This window comes from Echinops telfairi, unplaced genomic scaffold (genome assembly GCF_000313985.2).
Source record: "Echinops telfairi isolate 266 unplaced genomic scaffold, ASM31398v2 ScPeMD7_10;HRSCAF=50, whole genome shotgun sequence".
Classification (NCBI taxonomy): domain Eukaryota; kingdom Metazoa; phylum Chordata; class Mammalia; order Afrosoricida; family Tenrecidae; genus Echinops; species Echinops telfairi.
In genome coordinates, this window is record NW_022103907.1 from 20,233 (window position 1) to 36,716 (window position 16,484).

At 42.5% G+C, this 16,484-nt stretch overlaps 2 protein-coding genes across 3 annotated transcripts in view; one reads left to right on the top strand and one right to left on the bottom strand.

Moving 5' to 3' along the window:
* ZNF512 (zinc finger protein 512) overlaps window positions 1-10,333 on the top strand; it is a 30,546-nt gene extending 20,213 nt beyond the window's left edge. For both annotated transcript variants that reach the window (XM_004711136.3, XM_045287008.1), the window contains exons 10-14: window positions 1,335-1,526; window positions 2,733-2,834; window positions 3,560-3,622; window positions 4,632-4,730; window positions 8,382-10,333. In XM_004711136.3, coding sequence (XP_004711193.1) covers window positions 1,335-1,526; window positions 2,733-2,834; window positions 3,560-3,622; window positions 4,632-4,730; window positions 8,382-8,705 — 780 coding nt within the window. In that variant the 3' untranslated portion in view covers window positions 8,706-10,333. The remainder of the gene's footprint in view (window positions 1-1,334; window positions 1,527-2,732; window positions 2,835-3,559; window positions 3,623-4,631; window positions 4,731-8,381) is intronic.
* Window positions 10,334-12,968: 2,635 nt separating this feature from the next.
* On the bottom strand, window positions 12,969-16,428 carry CCDC121 (coiled-coil domain containing 121). Its single transcript, XM_013006830.2, has 2 exons — window positions 16,108-16,428; window positions 12,969-15,299 (listed from the first exon to the last, which is right to left on the bottom strand). The coding sequence occupies exons 1-2, from the start codon at window positions 16,416-16,418 to the stop codon at window positions 14,336-14,338; spliced, it is 1,275 nt and encodes a 424-aa protein (XP_012862284.2). The 5' UTR covers window positions 16,419-16,428; the 3' UTR covers window positions 12,969-14,335.
* Between the last annotated feature and the right edge of the window lie 56 nt (window positions 16,429-16,484).

Consider the following 16,484-nt stretch of genomic DNA (forward strand, 5'->3'; position numbering starts at 1 on the left):
GCTCTTTCCTCTATTTCCCTTGATTCTCCTCCTGTCCCACTATCATGCTCAGTCCCCACCAGGATTTCAGCACTTCCTCTTTGTTACAGTCCCCTTGATGAAGGCATTTGTATTTCTTTTTTTTTTTTTTGCATTTGTATTTCTTCAGTGAAGCGTCAAATATTTTTTTTAGCGGGGTTGTTACATATTCAATTCTGCAAGTTTTTTATCTTTTAAGTCCTTTATCAGATATGTTAGGCAAATGCTTACCACCATTCTGTCATTCGTCTTTTCATGTCCTTTATTTTAAGCAGATATTTTTAATTTTGATAGGATTCATCTGTTTTCTTTTGTAGCCAATGTCTTTGTTGTTGTACCTAATAAAAATCTTTGCCTAAATGAATGCATTACCTTTTAATTTTTGCCTTAACAAATCACCACAAAATGTAGTGGTTTTAAACACCAAAAGTTTATTCTCTCCCATCCTTCAGGTCTGAAGTAGATCTAGGTGCTGCTTGCTCTGTCAAGAGTCTCACCAGGCTGAATTCTAAATGTTGGCAGGGCGGCCTTCCTTTCTGGAAGCTCTAGGGCAGGGGTCCTCAAACTTTTTAAACAGGGGGCCAATTCACTATCCCTCAGACCCGTTGGAGGGCCGGTCTATAGTTTAAAAAAAAACAGAAACGGGGCAAAAAACACCCAGCGGGCCGGATAAATGTCCTTGGCGGGCTGCATGTGGCCTGCATCTAGGGCAAAATCCATTTCCAGGCTCATTGAGGGTGTATAAGAATTGAGTTCCATAAAGATGCAAATCCTCATCACCTGGAAGTTGTTTTTAGCTTTGGCCCTCTGCATTGCCTAGCTTGTGGCCCCTTCCTCTTCAATCCCAGCAATAGCTCTCCCATGTTTTGAATCTCCCCTGCCTTTTCTTCCACACATCTCTTATTTAAAGTCAGTTGATTATGGAATTTAATTATACCTATAAAATATCTGCACAGAAATACCTGTGTACCTGATATTTTAGCCTAACTAATTGGACATATCAGTAAAAACTATCAGATTTAGGATTGCATTTTCTCTCGTGATTTCTTCTATAAGTTTTATATTTAGGGATACATCTTGTATTACTTTCTGTATATGGTGTGAGATGTGGATGACTTTTCAATAGCAGATATTATTCTGCTAAGAAGCGCTTTTATCAGTCAAACTTGAATAAACATGGTATAACTTTGCGTTTTGTGTTAGTAAGCCAGTAAATACCTCTTGGTAATGGAACAGGAAGGACAGCCATTCATCACACTCTGACTAAAACCACTGATAGGTCCAGTGTGTTTTTTTATTGTGTCTCATTGTTTCAGATCTCCTTCTTGGAGTCAGGACAGTCCGAATGCTTAAAGGATGTGAACCTGGAGTCAAAGAGTGGGGGCCGAGTTCAGAGGCGTTCTGCCAAGATAGCTGTCTACCACCTGCAGGAGCTGGCCACTGCAGAGCTGGCCAAAGAATGGCCTAAGAGAAAGGTACTTCAGGACCTGGTACCGGATGATCGGAAGGTAAGGGAATGTTGTATTAATTTTTGAACCATTACGTCCAGTATGCTGCTTACTACACACTGAAAGTTAATGCACTTGAGTGAGTACGCGATGAGGAATGTTTTGCTGCTTTATCCTTACAGACGTGGTCTGTCAGATCCAGCTTCAGTCATTCGATTCATGTAGCTGGGAGAGATGGTTCCAATCAGAAGGGCTTTAAAGCTTCTTGTTGTATCTCTGGACTACTTAGAGCAGGGACCTGAATTCCCAGATGAGCTATGCATTAGTCTTTGCCCAGTATGTTTGTTCTTTGTTTGATTATAAGTCATCTTTATCTAGTTTAAGTGGCTTCAGGTTTGTTTTGCAACAAAGCAACAAAGTTCTCTCAGCGTCCACCTTCTCAATAAAAGATTATGCAAAAAACACCCAACATAAAATAACTGCTCTGAAAAGCTGGGGCAGTAAGCCCCCAAATTTGTTTCTGTCCTTAAGAAGAGTAACTAAGTTTGGTCGAGGACTTTGAGCCACATGAAAGAGCTATTTTATATGGGAAAAAAGGTCAAATCCTAGGAGTTAAAACCTCTTATTTGACCTAAAAATCAGTGCAATTGCTGCCTAAGGAGTTAGATCCTGTTTTTCACTATCAAAGCATCCTTTGTTTTATTTTAGATCCATTCCTGCACTTCTTTCCTGCCATAGACTCAGTACACGGCAGTCAACATTCAGTGTAGATGTGGGTGTTACCAGTGAGGGGGGCTCTTTATAGTGACATGGTGCTCGGTGTGTGGCAGGGAATTTGATACAAGTATTTAACTCATTGATAAGGTTTAATGGTTTTAGTTAGCGGAGAATGTCCTTAAAATGTGACGAAATCATCTATTTCTGGCAGGATACGAGCCCAGGTGGCATCGTGGGGGAACGCACTGAGCTGCTAACCACAAAGCCCGTGGTTCAAATCCACCAGTTCACCTTGGGAGGAAATGAGACTGTTTAGTCCCGTAAATAACGTCTGGGAAACCCAAAGGAACATTTCCATCCTGCCCTCTAGGCTTGCTTGAGTCAGAATTGACTCGATCGGTGGTAGTGAGCTTGGTTGTTTTTATATATTTTTTGGGTGTATACATATTTGTGAAACTCCAGAATTACATTCTGCACAGTTGGTTTTGAGTATTTGGGTTATTTTGATTAGGAATTGGATGCCTCCAATAAATTGTCTCTTTTTAATAGCTGAAATATACCCGCCCTGGGCTACCCACCTTCAGCCAGGAAGTACTACATAAGTGGAAGGTAGAGGTCAAGAAGTATCATCGCATTCAGTGTCCTAACCAGGTGGTTCTTTCTTACTCATTTATTTGCAAATGTTTTTCAAGTATTTGCTGCTGTACAAGGGCTTACTTAATGACAAAGGGCCCAGTCTTAGTGGCTTACAACATCAGTTGTTGAATTTGTTCACAATTCTTTAGGTCAGTTATTGTATCAGCACCCACGGGGAAGTTTGTGCTCCACGTGGTCTCTGCCGAATTACTCATGAGCTTGTGTTATAGCTGGCACGTGGCGGTGGGCCTCCAAGGGGGACTATTCCCAGCACACGAAGGCAGAAGCTGCAGGCCTCTTAGGTTGCACAGCATCGCTTCCGTGGCATTCTGTTGGTCAAAGCAATCGCAGGGCCAGCTTAGATTCAAGGGGAGAAGAATTAGACCCCATCTCTTGGCAGAGAATCTGTAATCCACCACAACTGTTACATGCAGCATTTTGGGGGAGGAGTGGGTGTAAAATATGAGACATGTTTGAAGAAAATGCATTGAGAAGTTTGTAGCTGTACAATGCTTTGTGTTTCTTTAAATGTCAAAGTACCAGGGGCGGGAATGGCTTAATCTTTTCTAATCAGCTATGCTGCGTTCTCACTTTTTTCCCTTGTCCGTGGGTTTTGGGGACTTAGACATGATAGATGATTCTTCTGGTTTGTGATACTATTTGTTAGTCTCCTTCCAGAGCAGTGCAAATGTATCGATTTCATAGTCTTTACATTATCATGATGTCTTCTTTTTCCCCAGGGTTGCGAGGCCGTCTACAGTAGTGTGTCTGGCCTTAAAGCTCATCTGGGCTCTTGCACATTGGTTAGTAATCTTCTGAATCTAATATCGTAACAAGTGCTTTAAAATAGTCTGACATGGAAGAACATTCGGTTGAGGTGAACAGTTCACTGTCCTGTTTATTGTTATCTTCAGAGACTGGTTTAGGTTTTTTATATCCTGAAGAGTTTTGGATGCCAAGTTAAATCCAAACTCAGGAAAAAAAAAAACCCAAAACCTACATGTATTCCTAAGTCATATCAATAATGGGCATTTGGAGAAAAATATATTATTTCTGAATACCTATTAGGCAGGGATTTAAGTCCTAACACCTGAGCCTGTCTTACACTGGGCCTGACTGTCTTACTGGGCCATATCTTTTTCAGAATTACGTGATTTATATTTACTTAGTTGGGTTGGTGACCATCTCCTAAGCTTGCTAAAATTACTCTGGTTTGTGGGATAGGAAGTTGTTAGGAGTATCACACAAATCGCCATTTTCCATATTGACCCGGTTTTCCTACAACCCCTCGGCCATGGAGATTGTTGGCACTTTCCAACCCCAGTCAGAAATAGCTCCAACATAAGTAAGCACTACGAAAACCTGAAGCATCACTAGGGGAGAGAAGTCTCAGTTCAAGGCAACAAATGAGTTGTGGGCATACAAACCCATCTGTCCGGGAACGCTTAGGCATTCGTCATCTTAATCCTGGTTTCCGAGTCCATGGTATTAGTTTCTGAGCCTCTTGAGAGGAAGCAGGAGAACCTGGCAGGGAAATGAAAAGAGGCATGGGAAAGTAGGAATACCACCTAAACAAAGTAAAAGAACCTCAGGTGTGTTAAAGGTGGGACGAATGTTTGGCATAGACGTGCATTAGATTAGGTGACTTTTATTGAAAGTCTGCCCAATTCCAAAAATTGCCATTTTGGAATTATTTTCCTTTTTCTTTTTTTTTTTTTTGCTGAAGTTCATCTCCAACAATTCCTTCATATGGTACAGGTATGTGTCCCTGAATTTACCAACCTTTCTTTTCTCTCTTTCTTGGAAATATAGGGAAACTTTGTGGCTGGAAAATACAAGTGTCTTCTGTGTCAGAAAGAATTTGTGTCTGAGAGTGGTGTCAAGTATCACATCAACTCTGTTCACGCAGAGGTGAGTCTCTCCTGTTGTATGTAAGCCACATTCACCATGTTGAATCTTTTCCATAGAGAGCAACCGGGTTTCCTACAACCACCAGAGAATGGAAGTGGTCCTTTTATTTATGGGATAGGACTGTAAAGACAATTAACTCTAAAGCAGCCACCAGAGACATTAAAGTTCAAATGCTGTCTACCATTAGATGTTTAGATGGGTTTTCCCCGAGAGAGCTTGTGAAACCTGGCCATGAGACTCTTGGAGGGAGCTCTTCTAATTCTCTGAATCCAATTAAAAAGGCATTTGGAAGCCCGCTTGAAGTTCTGTCTTTGGGGCTCATGTGTGTTTTTTCCAGTACCCTATGTTCAATGCTGTATAAAATTCTTCATCAAAACAGCCAGACAGGATATTGAGGCAGGTGGGAAATTTTAAATACAAAGGGGTTTCAAACAGTCGCGGGCAAATTCCATTGTTTTTTAACTTCATTGTTTTAAAACTTCATTTTTCATGAACTTTTAGACATTCCCGTGGGTTGGCTAAATTAGGTATACCAATATTGTCAATGCATTAGTTGTCATAAGCGTGGCTCTCAAATACTTAGGGGCATGCTGAAGTTCCTAGGGATGAAGCAGCATGCTGTTTACAACTAACTTGCAAATAGCTCATCAAAAGAAGGAATGCAGGAAAGAGAGAGATTAGCCATGCTATATTTCATATGCGTGTTCATTGAACTATTGCAACTTGCTCAAGTTGGGCAAATTTTCAAACTTAAAAAATATTTCTATGTGCTTTGTAAAAATTAACATACTTCTTAACATGTTTTAAAACTTAGAAGGGCAAGATTTCTCTCCTGAGGTAACATTTTAAGGATATGTGAACAGAAAAGTTACTTATCACACATGAGTAAATATTCATGTTACAGAAGCTTCCGGAACAAAAATGTGCATTCTTGTAGAGTACTTGACTCCAGAAATTGCATGTTGGCTAATGGGGAAAGATACTGTGAGTAACTTCAGCTGTTGTCGGGCCTCCAGGGACCAAGTCGTTCTCAGTGTGACTGTAATTAGCTTGATTAATATGGTTTCCGTTGCTTAAGCAACGGTTTAAGCTCTGCATATCCAATTTCACAATCAGATTTCTCAAGTGACAGGCAATCATGACTTTTGTATACAGAGAACCTTTATATGGCTTAGGAAATATTTGTAAGGTAATGATCCTCTGATGAAATTTGGCCTTCGTAGAGCTGACTCTTTCCCCCTGGTTTCTTTCTTAAAAAGTTGGAATCAACAAAGATTTTCTCGTCAAGTAGTGTGCTCAAAGATTATTAATGTTATGTTGTCATCAATCATTTTCATCTTTTCCCTTCCTCCTTGCTCTACATTTTCTTCCACTATTTTTTGCCTTTAATTTTTAAAAATTAAGGAAACTTGTGCAGATGTGCAAATTGAGAGACTAAGTGTGATGGCCTACTTACTTGCCAACCAGCCTGCTTCCGCAGTCATCAGTAGACAGTCAACCTTATTTTCTATAAGCCCTCCTTTAATGTCGAAGGCTACAGCAATCCCAGGTCTCACTCATTGCAGCTGAAGTGCATCAGTATATAGTGATGTAGAGCAGTGCTTCTCAACGTTCCTAATGCCACCACCCTTTAATGTTGTGGTGGACACCACCCCCCCAACCATAAAATTATTTGTGTTGCTACTTCATAACTGTAATTTTGATACTGTTATGAATCTGGCAACCCCTAAGAAAGGGTCATTCCACTGATATAGAGGATCTTAAACCTTACAGCCACAACCATCAACACACTTACAAAAATTAATGCACTTCTAAAAATTAGTATTCTCTGTTACCATCATTTAATTTAATCATTTAAATTTCCCTGATGGTCTCGTGGATTTACACCCCTTCCTCCCCACTGCAGAGTGGCTTATGTAAATCAGGACCTAAAAAACGTCCACATACTGTGTTTGTCTATTTTAATCTAGAGCAGGACCACCCAATGGAAATAGAATGCAAGTCATGTATGTAATTCATCTTTTTTCTATTACCCACACCAAATGAAATTTGATGTGTCTAATTGAATGCACATCTCAGTTTGAATTAGCCACACTTCGGCAGCTTATTCGCCACAGGGGCTAGTGGCTACCACACAGGACCATGCAGGTCTAGAAGTTTCCATTTTTTCCCTTTCCTTTGTCATTTACTTACTGAAGAAACATTCTGGATTTTACTGATTGCATCCATGTGATATTGTTCCTCTATCGCCTGGAAATTACTAGTGAGATCCAGAAAACTTTAGCACCTGATTAGATTTGAGTTTTTTAAAATTTCTGGCAAGAATACTTCATAATTGGATGACATGACTTCTACCTCTGAGACTCAGAAAGGTTAAAGTCATGTGCCCAGGATCCCTGAGTTACACTTTGCCCTCAGGCAGTCTGGCTGCAAAATTCTTGCTCTTATACAGGATAGGTCATGAAATAAAAATCATGTATGGCCCAGTGCTTTACATGTCATCATGGAGATTTTTTTTTTTTGTATTGAAAAAATCAATATTGAGCAGTAGCCGTTGGATTCCGTTTAGATGGTTCTGATCTGAATCAAGGTGTTGACCGTGGCTAGGTCAATGTCATAGAGCTTCTTCACAGCCTCTTTGATGTGGTGTTTTTTGGCCTTGACATCCACAATGAATACAAGCATGTTGTCTTCATAGCAGACTCCATGGTCAAGAGGAACTTGATGGCACAATGGTCCAGCTTGTTTCTCCTGGAGCCGCTCTTCCCATGGTATTTGGGCTGCCTTCTTAGCCTCAGGGTCTTGGACCACTGGAAGGTGGATGAAGTGCGGATCTTTTTTTTGTGTGGCTGTGGGCACCTTTCAGCACCACCACCTTGGCCTTTAAAGCCTTTGCTTTGGCTTCCGTTTTGAGATGGTAGGGGCTTCCTTCTCTGCCTTCGGCTCCATCTTCATAAAAAGCCACGATGGAGATTTTACTGGAGGAAGTCACTGGTCGTTCGTTGCTAAGTAAGCTGACACTGTAGGTCAGATCGGAATGTTTTGTTTTTTTTAAACATTTTATTAGGGGCTCATACAACTGTTATCCCAATCCATACACACATCAATTGTGTAAAGCGTATTTGTACATCATTTCTCAAAACATTTTCTCTCCATTTAAACCCCCGACATTAGGTCCTCATTTTTACCCTCCCTCCCCGCTCCCCCCTCCCACATGAGCCCTTGATAGTTTATAAATGGGTATTTTGTCATATCTTGCCCTGTCCGACTTCTCCCTTCATCCACTTTTCGGTTGTCTGTCTCCCAGGGAGGAGGTCACACACAGTTCCATGTAATCGGTTCCCTCTTCCCTACCCATTCTCCCTTTACCCTCCCTGTTTTGCCACTCACACCACTGGTCCTATAGGGCTCATCCATCCTGGATTCCCTGTATTTTCAGTTCCTATCTGTACCAGTGTACCTCCTCTGGTCTAGCCAGTCTTGCAGATCGGAATGTTTCCAGAATCATGTCATGTACCTTTAGTCCCGGAAAATGTCTCCTAGTCCTTGAATTCCTCCTTCCGGTTTCTTAGTCGTGCCCTTTGTTGTCTTTCCACACCCCTTCTTTGCGCGCCCATGATGTCTGAAGGATGTTTTTGATTTTGCCCGTAGGATTGGTTTGTCGTAAACCCGACAACAACCAAAAGCTTCGAAAAGCTGATGAAGATCAAACAGCGGCAGCAAGAAGAAGAAAAGCGGAGGCAGCAGCACAGAAGCCGAAGGTCTCTCCGAAGGCGGCAGCAGCCTAGCACTGAGCATTCTGAGGCTGAGCAGAGTCTTAGAGTAGGGAGGGATCAGAGGCGGAGTAATGAGCAACTGGTAGTGTCAACTTCCGGCAAGGAACCAGAGCAGGAGCCCGTGCCAGCACATTTCCAGAAAGTAAAGCCCTCAAAGACGAACCATAAACGAGGGAGAAAATACAGGCAGGCAGTGTGAGAGTGCCGCCCCCCTCAGGGGATGTGATGCTGTTGTTCCGGGGGTCTGCTGGGAGGACCAGTGATGGGGCTGAGTGGAGGGACATGTGCTTCTTCAGCTGTGTGTGACTCTCTCAGCTTCTTCCTCCTGTGTAAATTACCCTGTTTACTCCCCACTTTCCACTCCTTTCCCCTTTTTTGGTAGGTTCTTCTGCTCTTCCTATCGGAGTCCTCTTGTTTTTCTGATTCTTATCTTACCCAAAGAGCTCCCTCTTAAGGTCAACTATAGGCCTCTTGCCCTGTATAAAACTTAAGAAACTTGTTTGGTGTCCTTTCCTTCCCGGGGTGTAGAATGTTCTTGGAAGCTCCATTGATTTAGTAGCCACTCCATCATCTAGCTTAAAATGTTGCAAACTACATTTTCAAACCATGCCTGACTTCTCCTTTTGTATTTGTGATATAATAAGCCTAGAAACTAGAACCGTCGTCATACGTGTACTGTGGTTACCCTGCCTCCTTGGGAAACACATTTTATGGAGGCTGTTTGTTACGGTTTTAACAAACAAGCTAATATGGTTTTTAGGGTTGAAAGTAAGAAAATGGATTTAGGATGAAAAAGTTAGAACTTCTCTACTCTGATTATACTGGGAAATGTTTTGCTTATCCCAAGTAGCAGTCATGAACTAGACCCACAGGCATGAAAAACAGGCTTCAACTTTAAAATGACTGGAATGAAGACCGTAGAAGCAATAAACAAATACCATTCCACCTTTCCTGGGGCCTGCAGTCTGTCCTGTTGCTGTGATTAGGGCCGTCCCGGAGTTTGCTTCTCCTTCAGTCTGCGGGATCGAGAGCGATCAGAATGGTCCCCTGATGTTTTGGTGCAGTGCTCCTGATGACCCTGGACGAGTGGCCAATGAGGTGCACAACCCTTCTTCCCTGCACTTCACCTCAGTTGGTAGTCTAAGCCCCCAAGTCCTCTTCTGCCCTTGTACCCATCTTCTTATCTCTGTAATTTCTAAGATGATTGCCCTTCTATGAAATTCTGTCTTGTTATGCCCAGAGATTTTTTTAATTCTAGATGTAGCCACTTAAACCTGGAGCTGAAAAGAAAATTTCTTTTTCTGTACCTCATGTCTTCTTGGTCTTGTTGAGCGAGCTATTTCTCTTCGACACTGGCTTTCTCGGGGCATCAATTGTAGCAGCTTTCTTGTGGTTCTGCATTCTCTTCTCCCTTTTTCCATATATTTTTTGTCTGATAGATTGTTGTCTGTTTTTTGTGGCATATGCCACATAAAAATACGGGACCCTTCACCCTGATGTGGACATGTACTCCCTTTTCCAATTCTGAACGGTTGAACCCTCTGTGCTTCTCTGTGCTCCTCCACATAGCTTTAACACGTGGGCTTCTCTGAAGACCACTTTCAGACCGAGGGAGCATTGAAACCAGATTTGGATACTGCTAGACTAGGTCGTTTTGAAATGAGTGAAGTACCTGGTATATTCATTTTCATTGGCAGTTGTGCCCCTAAAGCCTTTTCCGTAGATAAGGGTTGCCAGGGAGGAGAAATGAAGAAGCTATGTTAATTTCTGGTGAGTAAGATTTGGTAACTGTTTGGCAATGATGAAATAAATGACTCTTGGTTAGCATGCTGTTTCTAGTTCATTGACTCCGGCCTGCCCTCTGACTCCTTGCTGACACAATTTGGGGGGTAAGAAGCTGGTTGGGAGTGGGTATGGGTTTGAAATAAGCTATAATTGGAGTTGTCTCAATTAGCTCCGGAACTCAGTGTGCTGATTAAGAGAAATAATTGGTTTGAGATGAAAGTGAATGAATCTAGTAAAGATGCCCTTGTAGATCATCCCTTCTCATTTTTTCTTCCTGACCCAGGGACCAAGGGTCATCCCAGGGGACAGGATAATCCTTGTTACACTCTTGAGTTTTTAAGTTTATTAAAAAAAATTAATTAGAATAACAGACGCTAAGTTGGACAGGATCAAGTTGTGAGCAGTAAGAACTTTGCCATGGTTGGGAATGGAAGGTGGCACAATCAAGGTGGCACAAAAACTGGCATTAACTTAGTAAAGTGGCATCTGTTCCTGAAGACTTGGCCTGCTCATTCCTGCGTATATGGGAAGACACTCTTCTTGCCCCAGTGTACCAGGAAATAGAATAGGTGCTGCGGTCCTGTGTGTGATAGATACTGGAGACCAGCAGCTGCCCACTAAAACTTGCTCTGACCTTGCAAAGTCAGGATAGCGGCACAAATGGGTTAGTTTCCAGGAATGTGTGGTGAGGCGGAACCAGCTAACTTCTCTCTAGAAGTATGTAAAAATTTTGAAATTACTGAACTTTTTAAAAGTTCAGTATGCCCCCATCTTCATTTCCCTTTCCTCCGGCAAGATGTAGGTGATGTGGAGACCCTAAGGGCTGCCAGAGCACAAAATGGACTGGATCACCCTGGGAAGGAACCACTTGCCAACCAGGACCATCCACCTTAGACTGAGATGACTGTTATATGAGCACAAAATAAATCTCTTATTTGAAAATCACATTCTTGGGTCTGCCACAGCAGTTTCACTTACTCCAGTATACAACCTAATGACCCATCAAGAGAATGGATAACTTGTGATATAATCATACAGTGGAATACTACAGCTATAAAGTTCACTAGGGAATTTTGTTTCATCATGCATAATGCTAATGTCTGGGAAAAGTAAACTACACATATAACAAGGTTACCATTTATAGAAGGTTTAAAACCATAAAAACATCCTGGTTTATAGGTCTACATGCAGACGCAAGGATAAACCCTAAACTGAGTGTAGTGCTGGGACTCGGAAGGGGTTCAGCTGAATTTGTAATCATTTCTTAAGGGACACAGTATGACATTTTCTGTATTTTTAATATGTCTGAAGTACTTTAATGGGATCACATCAAAGAATATTCTGCTTATCGTAAAGGGAACAGTACACATTTTACTTCTGCTAGATCATTACCTTTGGTTTTCCTCCACCCACCGTCTGTTTTTCCCAGTCTGCCTTTACCGTTCTGATCCTGGGACCAAGAGTGTATGTTGTTTTCTCAAAGTGAATCCATTTGCAAATCTGTTTACCATCAAATCCACCATCTATTGACTTCTAATTCTATGCCCTAATCTAAAACTACGTCCCCGCTTTCTAGATTATAGCCACAGCTACCTGATGGTGCTCTTCAATTTTTTATTGGCTTGGACACACCACAGAACAGCCAGGGCTTTTTGAGAAATGTAAAGCAGATCTCATCCACTTGCTGAAAGCTTAATGGTTGTTGCTCCATAGAATAGAAGTCAAGCTCCAGATAACGTGGCTAGCCAGACCTTCCTAACCTCTCTAGCTTCCCCGCCCTTTGACCATTCCCCAAGTACACCAGCCACGTAGACCTGTTTTTTGAATGCCCCAAGTTTATTTCCACCGTAGAGCTTTTACACTTGTGTCTGCATAAATTTCTTATGTTTCTGGCCCTCTGGACATTTTATCATAGAGGTCTTCTCTATCTGGTCACTGTCGGAAGACATTACCCTGTACAATGTTCTGCATAGCAAGGCAGGCCAAAAAAATGATTTCAGGATCTGAGTTGGCACCCTGATGAGGGGTGGACTCCAGATGATTCACCCTTTAAAATCTTTAGGCCTTTAGAGGTATTTCTGAAAGGGATCGAAACCCTTTACGATCCAACCCACCGTCATTAAGCCCATTCGCACACATGGTGAGCTTACAGTGCAGAGAATTGCTCTGTGGGATTTCCAGGGCTATGCAGACAACTTCGTCTTTCTCCTGAGGAGCGGCTGGTAAGTTTGAACTGCTGACCTTCTGGATAGCAGCCCGATACTTAATCCATTGTGTGTACCCTCAGGGCCTCTGGAAGAGACTAGAGTCCACCAGATCCACTAAGATGGAAGTTACTCCTGAATACACTAATTGGGGTAGCAGTGGGAGGAAGGGAGTAAATAGAATTAGGAAGTCTTAAGTTCCTTCCTACTTTGATGCCTGGTTAGTCGAGACTCATCCACTCACTATCTAGTCCAGTGGTTCTCAACCTTCCTAATGCCGTGACCCTTTAATACAGTTCCTCATGTTGTGGTGACCCCCCAACCATAACATTTTCGTTGCTACTTCATAACTAATTTTGCTACTGTTATGAATTGGATGACCCCTGGGACCCCAAAGGGGGTTGTGACCCACAGGTTGAGAACCACTGATCTAGTCAATTCTGACTCTTAATGACCCATAGGGCCGGGCAGAACTTTCTGTGGGTTCCCAAGACTTAACCACAGGAGTAGAAAGCCCCATCTTTCTCCTGTTTGAACTGCGGATCTTGCAGTAACTACCCAACGCACAGACACTATGCCACCAGGGGGCCCTTGGTTAGTTTTAGGTGTGTGTTGTCCTATACTAGGGTTTTTGTATTTGCAGAGAATAGGGCCTTGAACTTGACGTACCATGCTTTTCCAATTGCAGTCTTTCTGGGCAATTAAAATTACAGCTTTATTGGCATACCAGTAAACATTAAGACAAAGAATTAGAGAAGTAAAATGAAGTAGGAAATAAATTTTATATGAACAGTAAAAAAAAAAAAAAATCAACAGATAAATTATAGTCCTAAATAGATTTTTACTGTTTTAAGGATACATTCCTGAATAAGGATTCAACATTTAAGTAACTGGTTTAAACATAAATATTTCGTAAGTGCAAAAAATGCTAAGATTGGGATTCATCTAAAATTCTAGTTCCACTTTTGTAAAATGGACTATGACACATATTACTAGTAAAAGGCATTTCATGTACTACAAAGTGTACATGTAGAAAAAATAAGTGAACTAAATCAATTTTGTCATAGAATTTAAGTATTGTTAGGGGCATAACAGTACCATCAGCTGCCATAAGACTTATCCAAACATTTTAGAACTTCTTGGTAACATTTTCTTAAACAGAGGCATTCAGTCTTGTCATTAATAGTCTAGGTATTTCCTCACAGAAAATATTCTCAAAATCAGTCGATTTAACACAAGAGTCACTTTCAACCTTAGCTTCTCAGATTAGAGCTGAAAACTAGAGGCTTGGCATTAGACCAAAGGCACATGGCTACTGTGCATTTATTGGATGGACTATCATCAGAATACTTTTCACTTCATGAAAAAACTACAGAAGGATCTACTTGGTCATGAGCTTAAAAACACTGTTCTGAGTTGGTCAACAAGAATGAGGATAAACTGATAGTGGCTTACTGCGCTGAAAGAAATACACAAAAGCCAAAATGCTATCCTTAAAGGTGCTTTCTCTATAAATAAGGTAGATGAAATAAGTCACAACTTTTTTCTCTCATTGCAAGTTGATTTTCTTGAGAGAGTTTAAAGTATGGAGTATTGGGGAAATGGCTGGGTAGTCAGGTAGGGTCATATAAACTGGATGTGTGTAGGACATACATAATAATTACCAGCTGAGAGTTAGAGGAAGAACTGGCTTGGGAAGAAATATGAAGCTGCTGAAAGAAAACATACAATCCTTCCTAATTACACATCATGAAGGACAACTTCCCATAGCAATCTGAGGTCTAAAACACTCCTGGGTTTTTAGATCCCCAAACTACGTGCACAATGCTTATGTAATCTGTCACTTTAAAGATTCCTTGGGGTTAACCCTTGATTTGGTGTCTAGTGGAGGGGCTGATGAGGTCTTCAGACCACCTTGTCGTTTTAGGCACCAGTTAGATCTTGCTTGCATTCGTTGCTTTCCCCGGATTACACCCTCCAGGTACCACTGTTCCTGCTGCAGTTGTTGCCTCCTGTTTTTTAAGTGGCGTTGACAAGCCACCATTTCTTGAGATTGCTGAACTAGTTGTTGTAGATCCATCTGTAGCTGTTGTTTCTCTCTGCTGATGCTACGGTAGAACTCGAGAGTATACTGTTTTGCTGACAGTGCCAAGGTCTGGCTCTTCTTATTAAGCTCCCATCTTTTCCTCTTTCCTACCTGGCTCAAGTCTGGCTCACTTAGTTGTTTCTCCAAACGTGTTTTTTCCTCAAGTAACTGCACACGTATTTCCTGTGCCTTTGCAGCGCCCTCATCTTGGACCTTCCTTTTCTCCTTCTGCAAGGTCTCTAATTCCACATCCTGTTTTTCTTTTAATGTTAAAATGCTCTCCAGTGCCTGCAGCTGGTGCTTCAGAAGGGCTTGGGTCTTTTGTTTCTGCAAGAACTCTGCTTTAAGGGTTGAAGCTTGTTTTGCATATCTGGCGGCTGATTCCTGCCTCCGTAGTTCAATCTCCTCACTCTTTTGTACATAGTTGTTCCATAGCCTCACAGGTTGTCCTTCAGACTCTTCAATTTTGTTGGCCAGGCATTCCACAAGTAATTTGTGTTCAGCCTGGACAAGTTGCTTTTCCATCCAGAGCAGCGAGCTGTCTTCCTTTAGCTGATTCACCTGGATTTTAATTTGTTTTATTTGCTTGTTCAGTTCCATCACTTCCCTCATTGCCTTTTCTTTAAACAGTTCAGTCTTTGATAGTTCCGTTGGGTTGAAAAGAGTATGTATTAGATTAAGATATGGTGGAAGGGATGTTCCAGGACCCTCAGTAAACCTGAAGGAAGAACAAAGGATACATTCTCCCAGTGATTCTGAATGAAAATTTAGCAAGTAACAAGTGCACACTTGGCACACTGATTCACACAAGAAACTATTTTTAAGCACTTAATATATAGGTATATGAAAACATGCCAGTATCTTTTGATTCCATTTTCCTTGAACGTTTTGAAACTCCCTTCCGATGTTCCTGGAGCTCTTGGGTTGTGCTCTAGGACTAATGGAAAGGGCAGTTCAAAAGGCCTGGGGGGGGGGGGGTCCTGCTTCTGAAATGTCACAGCCTTGCACCAATCGGATGCACTCAGGGCAATTGACAACAATGTGAGTGCCAAGGGAATTTACAGAAGGGCAAAAGCGGCTGGAGTTTACAATTTAGTGCTCACTACTATTTCACTATGCGGCCAGGAGAGATCGGTCTCTGGAGACGGACACCATGCTTGGTAAAGTGGAGTGGCAGCAAAAACCCTTAACGGGCTGCAGCAAAGGGCTTAAGCCTAGGAACAATTGTATGGACAGCGCAGGGTCAGGCCCTCTTTCGTTCTGTTGTGCGTAACGCCGCCACGGGTCAGAACTGAGTCAATGGCACTTAACAACTATTTGAAAGAAGAGAAAACTGGTGCGGAGAACTTAAGTGACCCCCTCAAGGCTTACACCGCTAACAGAGCCAGGGTACAAAACCCTGATCGGCTACAAGAGGCCACAGACTGACCGGTGGAGAACAAGCTTGAGCTGGGCTTTTTCATCAGGTGTCGGAGTCTCCGAGGGCGCTCCTAGGGGAGAAAACTTTTTTCCGCTCCTCAACTCACGTGCTCCAGGGGTCAAAGCGTTCATCCTCCAGGTGATGGTGGTTGTGCAGCTCACTACAGGTAGTGGCTGAATCCTGAGCGCTAGGCTCCAGGGCCAGCGACACACGGGAGCCGAGTCCAAGTGCGTGAGGCTGTTGGTCCGTTTCGGGCTCAGCGGGTCTCGGCGCTGCCCAGCAAACGTGGGGGCAGTGCCCTGGCTCACCCCCGACCTTTCTGGTCCTAACCGGTTTAACCTCCTCGGCTGCAGGGGAAGCCCTAGCGGCTCCGCTGCCAGTTCCTCGGGGGAAGACAGGGAGCCCCGCTCTACTCATTTTCTTTCAGCGGGCAAAGCCTTGCTTTAGGGATCGCGAATCGTTTCCGCCCTCAGGGTTGACCAG

Coding starts and splice junctions, on each gene's coding strand:
- CCDC121 (XM_013006830.2), bottom strand. CDS start 16,418: ATGAGTAGAGCGGGGCTCCCTGTCTTCCCCCGAGGAACTGGCAGCGGA. Junction 15,300..16,107: donor CGCTTTGACCCCTGGAGCAC/GTGAGTTGAGGA, acceptor TTCTTCCTTCAG/GTTTACTGAGGGTCCTGGAA.